General features: G+C 42.2%; 3 protein-coding genes across 5 annotated transcripts in view; 1 reads left to right on the top strand and 2 right to left on the bottom strand.

Annotated features, from left to right (window-relative positions):
- usp38 (ubiquitin specific peptidase 38) overlaps positions 1-4421 on the bottom strand; it is a 12304-nt gene extending 7883 nt beyond the window's left edge. The window contains exons 1-2 of one of the 3 annotated variants that reach the window (XM_032542777.1): positions 2044-2241; positions 1012-1082 (exon numbers count right to left, since the gene is read on the bottom strand). The gene's annotated coding sequence lies outside the window, so the exon portion shown is untranslated. Of the gene's footprint in view, positions 1-1011; positions 1083-2043; positions 2316-4349 lie in introns of those variants that run through there. The other 2 variants (XM_032542785.1, XM_032542768.1) reach the window with 2 other exon arrangements.
- On the top strand, positions 3552-11842 carry smarca5 (SNF2 related chromatin remodeling ATPase 5). Its single transcript, XM_032542799.1, has 24 exons — positions 3552-3849; positions 5221-5340; positions 5433-5599; positions 5686-5786; positions 5892-5992; positions 6078-6257; positions 6898-7053; positions 7151-7282; positions 7438-7506; positions 7598-7707; positions 7828-8054; positions 8390-8511; positions 8655-8807; positions 8993-9125; positions 9273-9421; positions 9526-9648; positions 9744-9851; positions 10001-10114; positions 10222-10344; positions 10465-10597; positions 10683-10801; positions 10992-11204; positions 11313-11423; positions 11657-11842. The coding sequence occupies exons 1-24, from the start codon at positions 3778-3780 to the stop codon at positions 11720-11722; spliced, it is 3102 nt and encodes a 1033-aa protein (XP_032398690.1). The 5' UTR covers positions 3552-3777; the 3' UTR covers positions 11723-11842.
- Positions 11843-12153: 311 nt separating this feature from the next.
- Positions 12154-20467, bottom strand: part of frem3 (Fras1 related extracellular matrix 3) — a 30419-nt gene continuing 22105 nt past the window's right edge. Inside the window, exons 9-24 of the mRNA XM_032542757.1 lie at positions 20071-20268; positions 19821-19985; positions 19173-19355; positions 18926-19056; positions 18309-18467; positions 17912-18215; positions 17697-17828; positions 16080-16411; positions 15705-15897; positions 15513-15617; positions 15042-15169; positions 14814-14948; positions 14402-14528; positions 14096-14283; positions 13851-13997; positions 12154-13761 (exon numbers count right to left, since the gene is read on the bottom strand). Of these exons, the coding sequence (XP_032398648.1) occupies positions 13192-13761; positions 13851-13997; positions 14096-14283; positions 14402-14528; positions 14814-14948; positions 15042-15169; positions 15513-15617; positions 15705-15897; positions 16080-16411; positions 17697-17828; positions 17912-18215; positions 18309-18467; positions 18926-19056; positions 19173-19355; positions 19821-19985; positions 20071-20268 (3197 nt within the window). The 3' untranslated portion in view covers positions 12154-13191. The remainder of the gene's footprint in view (positions 13762-13850; positions 13998-14095; positions 14284-14401; positions 14529-14813; positions 14949-15041; positions 15170-15512; positions 15618-15704; positions 15898-16079; positions 16412-17696; positions 17829-17911; positions 18216-18308; positions 18468-18925; positions 19057-19172; positions 19356-19820; positions 19986-20070; positions 20269-20467) is intronic.

The raw sequence follows: 20467 nt of genomic DNA, 5'->3' as shown, positions 1-20467 counted from the left end.
GTCACAGTAGGAAATGTCAACAGTACAAAAACTAATGATAAATTCCGTTTAGCTGGTTCAGTTTCAGGGTCCTTTTCAGGGTATTGTATGCTGGCTCGCCGTCAAGGCTTACAGGGGTATTAGATAGAACAGAGCTGTTGTTAATATTATCAGTAACACCTGTGCTTTTCCTCCAATGATAAGTCAAATGTCTGCTGTGAAAAAGCCCATAGGTGCATAGGCTCCTTTCTACAAGTCTACAGTCCACGCATTCAATGAGTGCACAGAATGTAAGCTTTCAAACGTAGACAATGTGTACTCAGCATTAATATGCTGCCTGCAACTGGAAGCTTGGAGCTTGCATACTTTACAGTGATGTGACTATAGTGGCAAAAAAGTGCTTTACATCATTTGAAAATTGGGCCTTTAAAGTATAACACATCATAATTACAGTTTATTTTGTACAGCTATCTAGTGCAGAAGACAGCACAAATTGTTTTGATAAAATTAACAAATGTTGACTTCTAAATTTAAAATAGGAGATAATTCATTCATATTTATCATACAGTAAAGTTAAAAAGTAACATTTCATTCCAATATAAACGGGCCTGACTCTGTTTAAAAACTGGTTTTCAACAGGGGCCTGTTCTGCAGAAATATAAAACACTGAACGTGGTTACAGCACGTCAGGACAAACATTTGTACAGGACATTGTTATGGACTAGACAAATTCAACTAAAACACCAATACAGTTTCAGCACATAAGGACCGAGACATTTATACAAGACATCAGCATGGGCTAGACAAATACAAATAATGCAAACAAGGCTTGGACAATACATGAGCAATTAATGTGTGCAAGTGTAACTATTAAAGGAGCTGTTTGTATGCCTTTTTGAAATATGTGATGGATGATAGTGTTCTGATATGATTTGGGATGTCATTCCAAATCTTGGCATATGTAAATAAAAAGATTTCTGACCACAGATGTTTTTATATGCAGGAATTGGAATAAGTGCCTGTGAGACTGACCTAGTGAGGCGTCCTGGTCACATGTGTGTCAGAAGAAGTGCAGCAAGTGTTAGTAAGGTGGCATTTTGAATCTGAAAATAAAATGCAATAGCGTGGCTGTTTATTAAGGTAATTATAAACTAACTAACTAACTGTAATCATTTTTGAAGTCTTTTAACTCAATTTTACTACAAACGAAATGTCAGAAAATAGTGAAAAATGCCTAATATTGTTTTCCAGAGCTGTACATGAGTGTTTTCCAAATTGTTCGTTTTGTCCCGCTAACAGTCCACAACTTTAAAAAATGAATTATGATGTGAGAAAAGCAGCAAATCCTTACAATTGAGAAGCTACAACCAGAAAATGTTGAACATTTCTGCTGGAATATTTACTTTGAGAATTTAATTATTTTTCGTTTTGTTAAATTTGTGAATGAAAAAAAATGCTAAATAGGTTGCTTTTTACATATGAATCCTATATCTATAGACTGAGCCTCATTTAGCGTTAAGCCAAGTAGCTAACCTAGCTTAAACAAAGATATACTGTCTCAATTTTGGCCATCATTTTCTTTGTGGCGGTTATGACGGGTAACTATAGCGAAGTATAATATGAATCTATGTTTGTTATGTTCTTGGTCCAACATCATCTATTAGCTTTCTGCCCTTCCAACGAAATTATTAATATATTACACGTATTTAACATGACTTCACATCTGATGTTTTCACTATTATCTGGCCGCTTCAGAAGCAACAGCCGCTGACTATGCTTCTTGTGTAGTAACAGGCGGCTAGCTTGCTAACGCTAACTGTAACGTTAATGGTTAATTCCATACGCCCAGCAGTTAAAACACGGCTCACATATTAATCCCAACTAAGGCGCTCCATAGCGACAGTTGTTACGAACGCCCCTCGACGACGAGAACAACAACAAAAACGAACAAAGCAACAAAACAGGCCTAGCTAGACGTTAGCTGAGTAACGTTCGGTTCCTCTGACTTAGCATAAATACCGCCATGTTATAGAGCGAGACAGAAGCTTCAGGATATCTGCTTACCCAAACAAAGCATGTCAACAATGTCAGACCAGAATATCCTCAATCGTCGCTAGATTTTAACCGTCTTGTGACTGATAAAACCGTATTATTTTGGTTAATTTGATCGCTCGGAATCAGCTGATTCTCCTTCCACCGACGTCATTCCTATGGACAGAGAAGTTGGTAGGACCCGTGTAGCAATTTTCGTCTTAACAGTGCCTGTGAAGTGGTTGTTGAATTTTGAGTCATAAAATCAGTGATTCTTGGTTAAACGGTGTTTTTGAAAATGTTGCATCTCGAGATAAAATGTTTCTTTTTTTTTCTTCTTTTTTTTAAGATATTTGGCCACTTCTGAGACGTTACTGTTCAGTTGACGTGCTGCCTTCAAAACTCCTTGTCCATCTCCACTTTAAAGGTCTCGGACGAAGTTGGCTTTTGGTTGAAAATAAATCGGTCATTAAATGAACTGCAGTATTGCTTTTGGTGTCCCCGGGAACATTACTGACTCGGATATATATTTTGCTTTGACAATTTAAAAACCTGAAATTCCAGATTAAAGTGAGTGAGTATGTGCAAAATATATTTAGGGATGCATTTGTATTAGGCATAATACATATTATTATGTGAAAACAATGCAACATTGATAACATAACTATATTAATATGGTTTGCATGTTTATAACGTACTGTTGTCTATGTACAAAGACTGGAAGCAGAGCATGCATTGTGTACGGTATAATGTAGCCTACAGTAGGCCTTTTTTTAAATAACTAAAAGGGGGAGTTAGAAAAGTGGCCATGAAATTTGATTTGGCTAAGTTTATTTTAGCTTTCATGAAAGCCATGCTGGATACCCCTCCACTAAATCTCAGCCTATCAATCATACATTTAGACTTGTCTTCATGATCAGTTTGACAATGCCCAAAAAGGGTTTTTACAGAATGGGTTGAGACAATTGATGGACATCTTAAAATCATCATGCTCAATCATGATCAATGCAGTGTTGTTATCAATAATATTAATGTTACTACAAAACTTCAAATTTCCTTAAAAAACCTGTTGTAACTATAAGGGTCCACATAGGAAATCACTCCCTGCAATTAATATACTGTAGCAAATTAATTTATATGTACATGAAACATAATACAAAACAGTGTTTCTTTGGTTCTAGCAAGAAATATAAGGAAGTCGTTTTATAATTTATTCACTGATTTCTTTTTACTTTTACATGCATAATGCAGTCTGGTTCAACCAAACCAAATATAAAAGCATCTGTGTCCAGCAAGCTTTTAAACAAGAATAATAGAATTGGTTTTGATATACTTCATGTTTGTTATTGCCGCACTTTTCTTCCTTCCATGAATGTTATAACTAACTTTATGTTGCACTGGAAATACTGTTTTGTATAGATAAATTAACAGATAACACACGCTAATATTAAGGGTAATTTCGAAATAAGCTGTATGAAGAAATCAAGTGAGTACAAACATTTCCCACAACCAGTAAAGGCAGCATATGCAAGTCTCGCGATAGAGCCCACACCGGGTTATGCGAACGCGGGTGCTCGAGAAAAATCTTGCTAGCGGGAATGTGCTGCCTGTGAGTGACCAACCGGTGTGTCTTTCATTATAAACAGCAGGATAGTTCTCATTTACCGCAAGAGAGTTAAGAAAATCTTCAACGGCTCTTAAACGGGATCACATAAGGCACCAAATAACGGACGCTATATCTGAATCGAAAGAGGAAATTCGATAAAAATGTCCGAACTCCTGAGCTGCGTGGAACAGCGGGAAGAGCAGACTGAACTTGAAGAAGCCGGAGGAGCAGAGGTAAGATGGTTTAAAATGAGCATTGTCTCCTCTCAACACCGCGTACATCTTTCATAGACCAGCCACACAAGTCAGAAACTCTGGAAACCCCGGTCCCTTGACGTCACCCACTTGTTCCTCGGCAAATTCGGCTACGTTAAACTATTACTTTGTCAATGTTAATGCGGGCTGTTTGAGCTAGCTAACTAACTAGTTAGGTCGCCGCGGAGAGGCTATCGTTAGCTCACGACAACAACAGCTCTGTCCCATTCACTTGGTACTGAAGCTAACGACACAGCACAGAGCAGCAGCAAGGCCAGCCTGTTTCATAAGCGCCCACACTACTAGCTAGCTTGCTAGCTAGCTTAGCCTCGCTAGCAACCCATCGTTCATCACAGTAAATGTCCCAGCGTGCTTTTTGTTTACTCCGAGGCTAGATTTACTCATACATGGTACGTACATGGTTTGTGACTGTACTAAGGCTTGTGGTAAGCCTCGCACAAGTAACGAGCAGCACGCACCCATGCTCAGCTGTCCGGTCCGCGTCTTTGTTTTCAGTGGGACAGTGCAGTGATGGCTTTTGTAACAGAGGAGGATGCTGCGTGCCTGCAACTTTACTTCCACTGCACCTTGGTGTTGATTAATACCCTTATTATTATAAGTGTTTTCATGGGTGCAGCTCAACAGTTGGAATACGATACAATAAAACAAACTTTTTAGATCCAAGTGTCGCCGCAGTAGAAGTACAGGAACATACGCATAGTATAAGTAATAGTAGTAAATAAGTAAATAGCTAGTATAGTATAAGTAAATAGCTACTACAGTACACTATGATGACCTACTATACACAAAGTATGAACACTAAGGGTGCGAAACACTATACAGTTTAACATAAATAGTAAATACATCGTGTATTGAGACAAACGTAGTGAAGAATAAATATCAAACAATACATTTAATGCAAAAACTGCACTGGGGGTGATCTAATTGGATGGTGGGTGAAGTGTTTCGTGTCTGCAAATAGCAGTGTTGGCAGCATGAGTGTGAAGTGTGTGCAATAATGCAAAGGCAGTAGTGGAGAAGGTAGAGCACTGTGATTGACTTGCAATTCAGTTGTTTTGGTCCACAGGAGCAGTGGGAATAGCACCAAGGGGAAAAGGCTTGTCAGGAGTGTTGAGGGTTTACTGTAGGGGAGGTTGGAAGCTGTTGTTATTGATAGCCAGGAATTTTTGTTGTTATCATTGTTATCATTTCCTACTTCCTCTGTTGGGTCCAGAGAGCAACCAGAACAGCGCTAGCAATTTGTCTAATCTGTTCCTGTCGGATGTTGTTGGATGCATCTCAGATAGCCACTAAACAAGACTGCTTCTGTTTACTTTTTTTTCTGCTCAGGAGAAGTCAGATTCTTCAGATGCTGGAAAAGAGTCATCTTCAGATGCCGGGCCAGATGGACAAGATGCCTCCTCCTCGTCATCCAAGAAAGTATCTGCTCCGGGCTATGAGGAGAAAGTGGTAAGGACACGTTTAGTATAACTATCACCACATAGCTCAACACTCTGTTCTTGAAGAAATAAGTTAACAAGTCTGTCTTCCTGTGTATGTAGCAAACAGACCGGACCAACAGATTTGAGTACCTGTTGAAGCAAACGGAGCTGTTTGCTCATTTCATCCAACCAGCCGCACAGAAGACCCCCACCTCCCCGCTGAAGATGAAGCCAGGGCGTCCTCGCATCAAGAATGATGAGAAACAGAACCTGCTGTCTGCAGGAGAGTGAGTACATACAGATTGATTTCATTTTAGGAAGTTTACTCACATTCTGATCATGACTTATTGTTCCATTTTATGTGCATTAACAGCAACCGACATCGCCGCACAGAGCAAGAGGAGGATGAAGAGCTTCTAAGCGAGAGCACCAAGACAACAAATGTCTGCACACGCTTTGATGACTCTCCCTCCTGTAAGCAATGGGCTGTTATTATTTAGGCTTGAGAGGAATGTATATGGCAGATGTGTATGTGATGTGCAGAAGTGATGATTATGCGTTTCTTTGTCTCTTATTTAGATGTCAAGTCAGGAAAAATGAGAGACTATCAGGTCCGTGGTCTGAACTGGCTCATCTCTTTGTATGAGAATGGCATCAACGGCATCCTCGCTGACGAAATGGTCAGTACTTTCTCACAGTCAAAACAAAAATGTTGTTGTATTTACATGTACTGCTCCATCTCACGTACAATCTGCTGCTTCTCAGGGTTTGGGGAAGACTCTGCAGACTATTTCCCTGCTGGGTTATATGAAGCACTACAGAAACATCCCTGGTCCCCACATGGTGCTGGTGCCCAAGTCCACCCTCTACAACTGGATGAATGAGTTCAAGAGATGGGTGCCTTCGCTCCGTGCAGTCTGCCTGATTGGAGACAGAGAGGAGAGAGTAAGTTGAATCAGAACATTGTGATAGTCTAAAAAGCCCAGTAACCTGTAATGCTTTAATGTGCTTGTTTTACAATGGGAATGATTTTGCAAACCATACAACATCTTTCCGTAGTAGACCTACTTGTCATTTGGCAAGTCAGGTTTATATGTGGTATCCTCATTTCTGATCACAGCAATGCAGTACTTAGACTGCTACGCTACTGCTACTGATTTGATCTTGGATTGGATCATTTGTGGTGATTTTGACTTCTGGTTTGGGTTTAGTGATATGTACCCTAACCAAATAACTGATACAAGATTTAGGTTAATTGCATGTAGTTCAAGTTACACACAAGATTTTCAGCATTATTTATGGACACTTTAGATTATTTGATTTGTTTAGCTGGTTTGTTATAGTGAGTATTGGGTTAAGTGCATCTCAGCAACACTGTGTTTAAAAAAAGATTGATTTTACGTTCTGTGTGTGTGGAGGTCAGAATGGGGAGCAAGGAGCTGTCAACAGCATGCAAAAGATTCCTTTTTAGGTGGACAATCTGTCACTGAAGGATACCGCCAACTTTAGCTTCACTAATGAAAAATCACTATTTGGTAGTTGTCTTTTACAATAATAAAGGTCTAAAAAAATGCATCAATTTCAGAATGCCCTGATCAGAGATGTGCTGTTGCCTGGGGAATGGGACGTGTGTGTCACATCCTATGAGATGCTCATCATTGAAAAGGCAGTGTTCAAGAAGTTCAACTGGAGATACCTGGTCATTGACGAAGCCCACAGAATCAAGAATGAGAAATCAAAGGTGAGATAGCCACTGAAAAAAAAAATAGACCTTTAGATATGTCAAACCCACTTAGCGGTTTACAAGATTTCCTAATGAAGCTATTTATTTCCCATAGCTATCAGAGATCGTGCGAGAATTTAAGACCACCAATCGTTTGTTGCTGACTGGAACACCCCTGCAAAACAACCTTCACGAGCTGTGGGCTCTGCTGAACTTCCTGCTTCCTGACGTCTTCAACTCAGCAGACGTAAGAATGGCCTCAAAGTGCACAAGATGAGCAGGGACTTTCTTTAAATGATAAACCCACTTTCAATCCTTAGTAATACTATTGTGTTTTTTGTCTGTCATTTAGAAGTAAAGTGCTCTGTAGTCTGGTACTAATAACAATTTTTGTTCCCAAAGGACTTTGATTCCTGGTTTGACACAAACAACTGCTTGGGTGATACAAAGTTGGTTGAACGTCTTCACACTGTAAGTATTGCATTTTTTTCATGTCAACTTCCTACTCATCTCTGTACGTTGTGTCTTACAGCCCTCTTTTGACCTGCCATTTTTTGTCTAGGTTCTGCGTCCCTTCTTGCTTCGTCGTATAAAAGCTGACGTAGAGAAGACTCTGCTTCCGAAAAAAGAGATCAAGATGTATGTGGGTCTGAGCAAGATGCAGCGAGAGTGGTAGGTACCCTCAGTTAAGCTTTAATTTGTCCTAAGCTTCTTTGTCTACACAGCTTAGAATAAACTGGATACTGAAGGAAACTTGTAGTATGCGATGATTCATCTGTCACCACCCATCAGGTACACAAAGATTCTGATGAAGGACATTGATATACTGAACTCAGCGGGCAAGATGGACAAGATGCGGCTGCTGAACGTTCTCATGCAGCTGAGGAAATGCTGCAACCATCCGTACCTCTTCGACGGGGCCGAGCCGGGTCCTCCATACACGACTGACCTCCACCTGGTGGTGAACAGTGGCAAGATGGTGGTGTTGGACAAGCTGCTACCAAAAATGAAGGATCAGGGTATGTAGATGGCCATGCTGTAATTTTTTGTCATCTTAAGATGTAGTATTTCTATTACAGAATCTTTAAAATGTAGAATATTAAGAAAAAACACCTGTTTTTATTATTCATAAGTGGTGGAAGAGGTACGTAAATGAAATTTTTTCTTCTTTTTTTTAAAAATTTAAGTTAAACTACCAATACAACAATCTTAATACTCAGTTACACTAAAAAAGACAACATGGTGATTAGTGCTCATTTTAAACTTGGACTAATGTTCGTGCACCTATAAAAGTGTTTTATTTTTTTTCTTCTACATTCCACTGACTAATTCTACCCTCTTTCCTTCCTCCCAGGTTCTCGTGTGCTCATCTTCAGTCAGATGACCAGGGTGCTGGACATCTTGGAGGACTACTGCATGTGGAGGAATTATGGCTACTGCCGCCTGGATGGCCAGACGCCGCACGAGGAGAGACAGGTGTGGTGCTTGAATCTTGTTTCAGAAGATGTCGCATGAGAGATTTAATTCGACTGATTACCATTTGATCGTCTAAGGAAACCATAAGATGGGTTTCGTAAACCAAGTTTCATCTTTTTGATATACCATTTGTGTGTTTTCAGGTCTCTATCAACGCATACAATGAGCCCAACAGCTCTAAGTTCATCTTCATGTTGAGCACCAGAGCTGGAGGACTGGGTATCAACCTGGCTACGGCGGATGTGGTCATCCTGTACGACTCGGACTGGAACCCCCAAGTGGATCTTCAGGCCATGGTCAGTACTCTCCTACTACTACTTTATCCAGTAGTAAGGAGTTACAGGGTCTGATTGTGTTTCCCTGAAGAAATGACAGTGGTTGCTGTGGAACTTTCCAATGCAGGAGACGTGACAAGTTTATCAAGGAAATTTCCCCGCTGTGGGAGGAATAAAGTATTATCTAATCTAATCTTTTATTTCAGGACCGAGCCCACAGGATTGGTCAACAGAAACAGGTACGCGTCTTTCGTTTCATCACTGAAAACACAGTGGAGGAGAGGATTGTGGAGAGGGCCGAGATGAAACTGCGCCTGGACTCCATTGTGATCCAGCAAGGTAATGCCTCTTTCCTGCCTCATTGGTATTCACAATAGAGGTGTTTGTACAGAAGGGGTTTCAGAGAAATGTAAAATTGGTACTTTACAGAAAACACCCATAGGAGATTGGAGTAAGCGACTAAGCTGACTTCTGTTTGTTTAACAGGAAGACTCGTGGATCCGAGCGCAAACAAGCTGGGCAAGGATGAGATGCTGTCCATCATCCGCCACGGTGCCACACATGTGTTTGCCTCCAAAGAGAGTGAGATCACAGACGATGACATTGATGCCATCCTGGAGAGAGGTGAAAGGAAGGTGAGTCAGGATGCATTAGAGAAAATCAATGCCTTTTTGTGTCTAGTTTAAATAAAAAAAGATATTTACCACAACATTAACACTCTGATCTTGTCTTCTGCTAGACCATGGAGATGAAGGAGAAGCTGTCTTCACTGGGTGAGAGTACTCTGAGAAACTTCACCATGGACACAGAGAACAGCAGTGTGTACACATTCGAAGGAGAAGATTATAGAGAGAAGAAAAAGGTCAAACGACTTACAAATCAGTTTTCATTTGGTAGTCTATAATTCCCGCAACATGAATCTTTGAACATTGTTTCCCTTCTTACTTTTTCCTTCAGGTCATTACCAACTGGATCGAGCCACCCAAGAGAGAAAGGAAAGCCAATTACGCTGTGGATGCTTACTTCAGAGAGGCTCTGCGAGTCAGTGAGCCCAAAGCACCCAAGGTAGGGACCGATCACTCTACCAACACCCTTAGGATTTAAAGCATTAATGCAACTGAATGTGTAATTACAATGCTCTTATTATGGACAACATGCTATCCTGGTTGAGGCATACCATTTGTCATAGCATTTTGTGTGACTCCATTTCCCAGGCTCCTCGTCCTCCCAAGCAGCCAAATGTCCAGGACTTTCAGTTCTTCCCCCCACGTCTTTTTGAGCTTCTGGAAAAGGAAATTCTGTTCTACAGAAAGACCATAGGCTACAAGGTACAGACATGTTTTCCAGATGAGAAATGGATCATTTGTACACATTTGGTTTGGAGTACCAATGTGTTAAGAAATGCCTCTGAGTCAGTCTGGCTGTGTCCTTGCAGGTTCCCCGTAATCCAGAAATGCCAAATTCAGCTCAGCTCCAGAAAGAAGAGCAGGGTAAAATCGACGAGGCTGAGGCTCTTGCAGAGGAGGAACTGGAGGAGAAGGAGAACCTTCTGCAACAGGTACTGGTCATTCTTGCTAAATACAATACATTTATGGCTAATATGCCGCAAGTCCAAATTAAATGTTGTGTTTCTGGGTCTAGATTGTGCATATTTTGATCAACTGTACCTTCATTGCAGGGATTTACTATTTGGAACAAACGTGACTTCAACCAGTTCATCAAAGCCAACGAGAAGTGGGGAAGAGATGATATTGAGAACATTGCCAGAGAAGTTGAGGGAAAAACTCCAGAGGAGGTCATGGAGTATTCTGGTAATGACTTACTATATTCTGCGGGAAATCCAAAACGCTTGACTTTGTATTTATAGGGAATTCATGTTTGTGTTTGTTCCTTCAGCTGTATTCTGGGAGCGCTGTAATGAGCTGCAAGACATTGAGAAGATTATGGCCCAGATAGAGAGAGGAGAGGCCAGGATCCAGAGAAGGATTAGTATCAAGAAAGCACTAGACTCAAAGGTAGCCATCAACCATTTGGCTATCATTTCTTTTTTCAAACAACTTAATGAGCTTATCTCATTAAACATTGAGTTAATCACTTAAACTCTAAATCTTGTTCTAATCCTTTAATTGTGTCTTCATCCCATTGTCTGCTCATCCTGATGTATCAATAACATACCCTCAATACGTTTCTCATCTCCTTGCCCAGATTGGTCGCTACAAGGCTCCCTTCCATCAGCTCCGTATCTCCTATGGCACCAACAAAGGCAAGAACTACACAGAGGAGGAAGACCGCTTCCTTATCTGCATGCTACACAAGCTGGGCTTCGACAAGGAGAGCGTGTATGACGAGCTGCGTCAGTGCATACGCAACTCGCCTCAGTTCCGCTTTGACTGGTTCCTCAAATCCAGGACTGCCATGGTAAATGTTGGCATCTTTGTAGGATTTCTCCTGTATTTTCATTAGTATTGTGGATAGTGTTCTTAAGGTATTGCCTAAAATATAAACTGTCTGGCGATGTGTGTGTAGGAGCTTCAGAGGCGATGCAACACCCTGATTACACTGATAGAGAGAGAGAACATGGAGCTGGAGGAGAGGGAGAAGGCTGAGAAGAAGAAACGTGGCCCAAAGAGTGGCTCAGTAAGTTACAAATGTCATATTAGAGGAAGCAAGCCACTTGTTAATTGATGCTTTTTTTCTTTCTTTTTTCTGAAATGGTGCATGTTTGTTTGTCTAAACTCACTATGACTGCCAACTTTTCCAAAATAGAAAGTATTGAGGTTTGCTAACCAGCTCTGTCTTTATCTGGACAGCACTGACTTTTATGTCAATGCTTGTGAAGTCTTCACTAATAATTTTCTACTCTTACCTAGGCCCAGAAACGGAAGTCAGAGGCAACCCCAGATGGTCGTGGACGCAGAAAAAAGCTTAAGTTGTGAAGCTGCACAACATAAATCTACTGCATACCATGTCAGAATTTGAGGGCTGCGGCCAGCTCCAGTATCGTTAGTCCTAATACCTGTTTGTTGTGCAGGCTGATAATGTACTGTGTAAAAAAACCTGATGGACTGACCTCGTATTAGGTTTTGGGAAGTGCTCCTTACAAGCCTGCCTTGTCACTTACCTAAACACTGCAGCTGTGCTGATTTAGTTTTTTGTTTGCTAGTCCTTTTTTACTAGTACTTAATTGAAATAAATGTATTTATGCCTGTTGGTTGTACCACATTCCATTGCTCAAAACAAAATGTACCCTTTTATTTTTAGGAAAACGTTTGTTCTTTCATCTTCCTATGTGAAGTAGACAATGTCTTTTTGAACGTCACAAATAAACCTCTCGTTTTTAAAAAAAAAATGTGTAATGAATAAGACTGATTCAAAAAAGGACATTTATATTTGGCAGTTGAAGTGTGCATACATCCAAACACAAAATGAATAAGCCATAAAAGTCTACTAACACAAGGCACATTAAAATGTACCTGTAGAAGAATAATTATAACCTTTTATACCAGACGTATTTTTTTCAGGACTTGATCGACAAACCAGAAAGCCGTACAGTTTAGAATTTTTTCAAGTTTCACCAGGGTGTAGTAATACCTTTTTTCATAGCCTTACATTGATATATATACACAGATAGTTTTGCATTTGATTACATCCACGTTGACCAAAAAAAAAGTAGATTTCTGCATTCTCAAACGACTAAAATTACATTTACAATCCCTTTCAATGACACCATGTTGGTATTGTTACTCACCAGTGGGCAGCTATACTTTTTTAGGCAGGCTTTTTTAAGCACAGATAACAGATAAATACCAATACTAAAAATCATGTATCACATCATTCATTAAGGTCAGCTCAACTAACATTCAGTCCATTTTGCTCTTCTCTCCACAAAACAAAATAATGAACACAGTGTATTACAGTAATAAAAAAACTTGGTAAACTAGTTATTTTTAAAGGAGGAATATAGAAAATTAATTTCTTTCATGAAATTTAAACCTGTTTGCCTTTTTATAGTGTAAGAATTGTATTTACTAAATTGGGATTTTCATGCATTTGCAAACAATGGATAAAGTGGGATATTTTACAACTTGGCAACCAATGAAGCAGGTGAATCACTGTGAGGGGCTTATTCGTACATCTTTGATTCTAACGCAATTCTAAGCAAAAAAGGCCAAAACCTACAGTACATTACAGCTAGAACTAACCATAATCAGAGATCAATAAGCCTCCCAAAACTGGTGCATTCTCGGCATGTAGGCCCCAAGAACTGACATATTGTACTGTCCAAAGGTTGTACTGGGCTCTATTCAGTGCTACAATAGTTGGGCTTTGAAGGCACAATGGTGGAGGAGACTATCACAGTCTTTTTAATAGTGGGCAGGTGTTTGAGATGAAGGGCGGTCCACATCTAGACTTCAGAGTTGTCTGAGCTGCTCCACATGCCCGCTGGGTCTTGGCTGTAGCCATTGTAGGCAGAAGAAGAGGAGGTGGTGTAAGGAGGGAACTGGGTCTTCTTTTCCCTCTTCTTGCACCACAGCAGCAGAATGACAATGGTGGCAATGAGGCAGATGAGAAGGATCAGACCTGCGAGGCCCACTAACATGGGTACGGTGGAGGTGTCAGCCAGTTCTCTGCCAGAACTTTCCAGTAGGGGGCGGTCCAGGAGGGGGTCACGGTTTGGGGACCAGGGCTGGCGCTGGCTGACCACCATGCGGTCTGATCGGTCTAGAGCGATGTGCTGGATGTTGGTGCCCCGGTTGTTTTCTACACCGATGTCCTGGGCCACACCAAGGTCAGAAAGAGCAGGGGCGGCACGGCGGTGGCGGTGGGTGGCCATGTCGGAGGTCTCGGGCTGCTCAACAGAGGACAGACTGTGATGCAGGTACTCCAAACTGCGTTTGCCAATGTTGCGGTTGGCATTTTCTCTGGAGCGGACTGTGTAAATAGTGTGGATGAACCACTCCCGACCGGCAGCCACCTGCAGAAGAAATGCATGTTTGAGTCTGTTTCTTCTGTAGGTATGTGTTTATGCAACGTATGAATATAATATAATTTGAGAATACAGACCTGGAAAAGTGGAGATGAGGAGAGTGAGAAGCCATCTGATCCTGGTTGTCTGACCAAAGGCAGACCTCCAGGTGTGTCTTGAGCCAGTGTGGCCTTAAAAGCAACATCACCAAATACTGAAGCTTGAGTCTCTGGCTGGGCTTTGTCCTGAAGAACAACACACAGAAATCAGAAATGACCTCTACTTTTCTTTTGGCCTTAACAACACCTTAAAGTATTGCCTTTGGGGTTTCATTGCAGCTTACCAGGATCTTGAATCTGTAAAGCAGAGAAGGAGCGTCTGCCAGGCAGCCGTACTCCTTGTTGGTTGGGTTATACTTGGGAACGTAGCCATCTGCTCCAGTGCAGAGGAAGACTTTCTCAATGCTACAGGAGAACGAGTCACCGAGGTTCTGGACAGGGTCCACCATTACACGACCGTAGATGATGGAACCTGAAGCAAATAACAGAGGAAATGGTAAGTACCACTATACCATGGGATCCTCAGAAAGTAAATTGTTCTCAACTGTATTTTTTTTACTGAAATCCACTAGGTGGCAGTATTGTAGTACCATCTGAAAAAGCAGCATCCGTTCCTTCTCCAAAGCCCATGGAGCCGTCAGACAACCACAACTCTTTCTTGGACAGCAGGAACATCTGAGTGTTGAGGCTAAACTCAGCTGCAACTGGGTCACTCACCTGGAGCACAGAACAAGAGTTACCGTACAAAGAACATAGTCTGGGTGGTAATGAAAGCAGCAGATGGCACCAATCTTGAGATATTTTGTAGTAAATGTTGTAAACTTTTCCTGACAAATGTAACTGCCCTGGAAACAATTAAATGTTACTTAAGTCTTAATGATTGTTAAGACGGTATTTTTGCAGTGTAATATTTAAAAAAAACATCTGTGTTCTTTGCTTTGGACCAAGAGTCTAGAACTAGATAATGCCAGGGGGGATTTATGTCGGAATCTTAAGACTAACCTGCTGGAAGCGAATGTCCATGTCAAACGTAAGTGGCTCTCTTGGGTGGCAGACAGGAGGGATGCTAAACTCCCCATTAGGTGATGCAATGCAGGCGATCAACTTCACTGTGTAGGTCCCAGAGTAGTCTCGCACCTAGAAGTCACACAAAAACATAGAGACAATGTCAAAACTGTCGATAAGGTTTATGATCATTTCACCAAAGCTGGCAAGTTTTGATCAACTCACAGCAAAGTCTGAGACAAAACTCCACTGCTGCATGGGCTGGTTGTAAGTGGGCTCGGTCCTGACCAGGGCGAGGGTGAATGTCAGCCCGGGGTGGTCGGCACACATCACCATGGATGACACGCTGGTTCCTGAAAACAAACATGTAGACAGTCATAAACCTGTAAAGCTGCATGTTGTCCAAACTAGAACTAGCAACAGTGTCTACTTGTATTACTAGTGTCTACTTGTATTTAACCCTTTACATTGTTTGTGCCACTTGCTTCCTAACTGTAAACGCTGAAGGGTCATTTTGACATTTGCTGAAATGACTTCTGGCACTTTCACACAGGAAGGACCCCTAATGTGGAACTCCAGAAATAGATGAAGAGAGGATTTTAGGCACAGGGTAATCCAATAGGTCTAATAGTTGCTGTATAGAATGACCACACTGGTTGGCTTTAGGGCATGTGTGTGTGGGCGCCGCCCTCTTACCTGAATGAGACATAACAAACTGTCCCCTGAAGCGAGCCTCTGTCTTGAAGTTGACCACCAGACGTCCCTCCTCATTTATACGCATACTGGTTGGGTACATGGCGCCTATGAGAACAGAGAACAAAGTTTTACAGTGCTTCAAAATGGACTGTAAGCACCAGCAGGGTGCAGCATCGGTCTAAAAGAATATACCTTGTAGCTCAGCCTCAGGTGGGCTGCCGATGCCGTCCTGCCACAGAATAGCGGTATCGTACACAAATGTGAGTTTGAGCTCTGACTGCAGGTCGAAGTGCTGCCAGCCTCCCACAGCCACTGGAGAGTGGAAGACGTAGGACACAAACAGAGGAACACGCAGGGTGACGTAGGACTGGACCAGGTTCAGCACCTAAATAAGAAGTAAATTAGTCATAATCAAGGATAGTGTAGGATCTGTAGTAGTATCTCTTTGTGAGTTTCATTGATTTACTTCAACCCCAGAAGAGAATCCACTGATCAGTAAATGCTGGTCCAACGAGGGCCTTTAGGATGTTTGATTTTGTATAGTGTGTTTCTTTATGTATGTCCTACCTGTCCATCGGTGCCTATGGAGCCGCCACAGTCATTCAGCAGCTCTGACATGTCGTAGTAAGTGGTGAACTCCCAGAGGCAGGCCTCCAAGTTGAGGTTCCTGTAGAAGCGCAGTGAGTTGGCTGAGCGCATGACCGGGCTATACTGGTAGGGTGATGTCTCGCCAATGATTTCAGGGTTCTTTGTAGCATCTGTGATGAAGCCGTGGCCTGTTTGGATCTCATTGAAATCCAGCAAGTTGGAGCAGCGATGGTTGCCTACACGTGTGCCGTCTGGGCTCAGGGTGAGCTCAAAGTTGGACAGAGGTCTTGTGGAGATCACTGGTAACATACCTGTTGAGAGTCAAAAACCTGTTCATTTATTGTGTCTTTGTCTAGTTACTGAACATTAAAGACTATTTACGTATATCAATGGTTGCAACTAGGGATGAGCGAATACAGCATTATCTGTATCTGTATCTGTATCTGTTTATCACATGCATTATCCGGATCCGGATCCGTACTCGGACTGGGCGGGGCCTAAGCCGGAAGTGGTCATATTTAACCCGGAAGTGGGTCAGGTTCTCTTGAAATGTGCGGGCCTTTAACCGGTATGTTATTTTAAGCATGCAATTGATATGAGTTGATCAAAAATTGTTATATTTATTGCTGATTTGAAAACTATTTACATGACAGCATCAAGCTTCAGATCAATGGTGTTGTCATGGTAACAAACAAACTATGTACAGAACATTTTGCAACAGTGAATACAACACATGCGGTTGCAATTATGAAGTAAAATGTAATGAACAAGAGTTTTCATACTCAATATAACTTTCTTTTTTTAACTTTTTAACTTTTTTATGATCAGTGTGATTTTTTTTATTTCCACACCAGGTATATGTGTGTGTGTGTGTGTGTGTGTGTGTGTGTGGTGTGTGTGTGTGAGAGTAAGAGAGAGACACAGAGAGAGAGGGGGCGGGGGGCAGCTGACAGTAAAAAAAAAAAATTTCCGATGGCAGAGACGCAACGGGAGTCACATTTAAACCAAGCAGCACGTCTGAAACCCACGTTCACCAGAAATCTACTGGTTACTATGTAAGGACTACAAACCCCAGTTCACCAGAAATCTACTGGTTACTAAGTCTGTAAGTACTATAAAAACGAGTTAAAAACAACCTGAAGCTGAAGAAACCCTAAACGTTAACGGAACAGATCCGCGGACCGAAATGACTGCCTGCCTACGGAGCGGGAGCGCGCGCGCGCGAAGAGAGTGAGAGAGAAGCGAGAGAGAGAGAGGGAGAGAGAGAGAGAGAGAGAGAGGGAGAGAAGAGAGAGAGAGAAAGGAAGAGAGGGAGAGAGGAGAGCGGCCGAGGAAGCGCATTTCTCCTGTTCTGGTGTGTGTGTGTGTGTTAGATCCGAGCGTGTTTGTAGGCGGGGGGGGGGGGGGGGGGGGGGGCGCTGTGTTATCACAGAACGCTGCGCGGCCAGTTGAGGAGTTTTATTCAATCCGAGCACGGATATTGACTCTATTACTCGATAATACTTGTACTCGGCAAAAGTGCTTTATCCGTACCGGATACTCGTTTCAGCCGGATACTCGGATCACCCCTAGTTGCAACACAATTTTACTGCTCACCATCCATGTGAGGCATGTTGACAGTCAGCTTCATGAGGTTGGGGAAGTCTGGGTCATCTGGACCGGTGTAGCGGATCTTAGCAGAGAAAGGTTCAGCTCCAACAGTGCCTGGGATACGGGGCTGACACATACCTGCAAAGAAGTAGAAGTCAGTTCAACCAATCAACTCTATACCAAATATATATTTGGGGCTGTTACATCAGTCCTCCACCCACCCTCCTCCTTGCTGATCACAGCAATGGGACTGGACAGCTCCAGACCGGCATCTCCATTGGCGTTGAAGGCCCTTGCAGCACATTGAACCCTTGAACCGGTCTGAAAATAGATTGAATCCAAAGTGATGGACTTGGTGTTGGTGAAGAAAGTATTAGTGTCCACCTCCCTCATGGGGCTGGTCACTCCATCTGACCCGGTGGGGGCGCTGACTAGCCAGCGATACTGAGTCAGAGTGTCGTTGATGTTCTCCGCAGAGCAGATTGAACCCGTTTTGTCAAAGTCGTGGTACTTAGGGTTGCAAGCCTGCAAGGGATAACAAGACAGATGGCAACTGACTAATTAAAGAAATTTGGAGGTGTGTGTGGCTCTCAAAAGCAGCAGTTGCATTGCACTCACCGTCACGCACACAACCGGGTATCCATTCGGCGGGTGGGGCTTGTCTTTGGATTTAGCTGTGTCATCATACATTAGCAGGGAAACCACCTGGGGCACGGCAGGGAAGGTAACATCTGCCACACTGTCCATCTCCTCAATGTACACAATGGCCTTGTTCATCTAGCAAAATGAGGAAATGCATCATTAGCTCAAGACTTTAAATCCACCAATCTCATTGATCATTCATGCTAAAGTATAAACTTTTTTCATCATTCTTCTAATATAAACTCAAACTGTGGTACCTAATATATCTGAATTTGTCACTTGAGCGGTTCATGCCAAATATAGAGTACATGGGTAGAATCTCACAGTTCTGTTAATAGGTTTGTCTACTGTTTGGCTCTGCAGGGACATTCCCCTCAGCATCTCATTCCAGAGGGAAAGGCTTTTTATAAGACTCTGTGGTTCAGGCCTGCTGACAGCAATGCCAGCTGCTGCCTGGCTATTTTAGCACAGAATGACATGACAGGGGCGCATGCTCACGTGTGCAGATATGCAGCACAGTGCATGAGCACATGTAGGACTCGTTACTGGTTTATATTTGTTTGTGTGTATGTGCTGTGTAACCTCTGTGTCACCTGTATTTCAGCCACCATGTTGTCATCAGGCTTCATGTGTACAGTGAAGGCCTCTCTCATCTCTCTCTGACCGTCATACAGGATATCAATCTCCACAAAGTGTTCCGTCTCACCCTCTTTGAACTCAACATCTTAGACACAGAGACAGTGAAGTGAGTATTGATCAAATATCTCCAATGTGAATTCACATCAAGAGGCACTGTGCAAGCTACTGCGTCACTTTGCGACCACCCAACCGTGTTCTTACCTTCTGACAGCGGGTTGTAGTCTTCTCCGGAGGTTGCGGAGCCGTCCTTGGTGTGCACTCTCACCACTGAGACCTTTGAGGTGTCTCCGACGCGCAGGATGGGAATCTTCACTATAGCCACGTCACCTTTGACCTGAGGTTCACGTACACTGTATTTGATCTCAGAGAAACGGATGATGGGCTCTAGAACATAAAGAGCATTTGAATTGCAAATGAGCCAAAACAACATCTATATTGTTATTTTTTTCAAATGTACAACTAGAGTAGTTTAAAAGACCAGAAGAATGCACATAATTTAAATGTGCCATTGTTGGCAATTCCGTCTTTTTAGATGCAGCAGAATACTATGCCAACTACTATATTTGTTTATGATGTATGAATGTCAAATTAATTTGCACTTATTTGCAGCAAAATCAAGCTTCCCATTTGTTGCTTAACGGTACAAAACTCTCTACAGAGTTTCACAGGAGTGAAGCGCTTTGCTCAAGGACTCAGCTTTGATTCTTAAGAGAAGTGTTTTTAGTTTCCACACCCACCGTTTATTCTTATTGGTTTTTATTCTTATTGGTTTTTAATTATATCATACAGCCATTCTCTTGGTTATTTGTGTTCATTTAATTTTTTTCTTTATGTTGGTAAAAAACATACTGTCTTTCCCGTCTGTGACTGTGACCAGCGCTTCCTTCTGCTCCCCGATAGAAGCTCCATAAGGAGACTTGCTCTTGGGAGTTCCCAGGACGAGACGGAACTCCTCATCGTCTTCATGGATGGAATCGTCCATCAGGCTGACCGCACACGGCTTCTCAGTTTCACCTGGAAAAAAATGGTCAACATACTCGGAAAAGTGCTTTTGGATGTAGAGGGACAGAGAGATTAAGAGGGATAGGCAAGGTCTTACCTGGTAGGAAAGTTATGGTTGATGCGTCAGTATTGGGTCTTTCACTGTAGTCCATCATGACTTGGGCAGAGCCTTGGCGAGTGTAACAGCGCACTGTGGACCGGAGGCTTACGTCTCCACTGCGGTACACTATGGCAGTTATCTCCCCATCCGACTCATCCACCTTGTAGTTTCCTTCCTTAAACTGAACCTTTGGCACTGTAAAGACAGCAATTGGTTTGTGACCAGAGTTTCACTGCGTTCAAGTGGAGAAAATGACTGTGATTTGCCTTAAGAAAATCTAAACTTAATCAAAAAATTAAATTGTTAAAAGCCAAAATTTTAATTTGAATGTCTTAAGTTTAAACCATAATTCATAAATTTACAAAAGCAACTTTAGACCCATACCAAGACAGTG

This window comes from Etheostoma spectabile, chromosome 2 (genome assembly GCF_008692095.1).
Source record: "Etheostoma spectabile isolate EspeVRDwgs_2016 chromosome 2, UIUC_Espe_1.0, whole genome shotgun sequence".
NCBI lineage: Eukaryota > Metazoa > Chordata > Actinopteri > Perciformes > Percidae > Etheostoma > Etheostoma spectabile.
The sequence above is the reverse complement of the archived record's forward strand: the minus strand, read 5'-3'. Positions and strand labels throughout refer to the sequence as shown.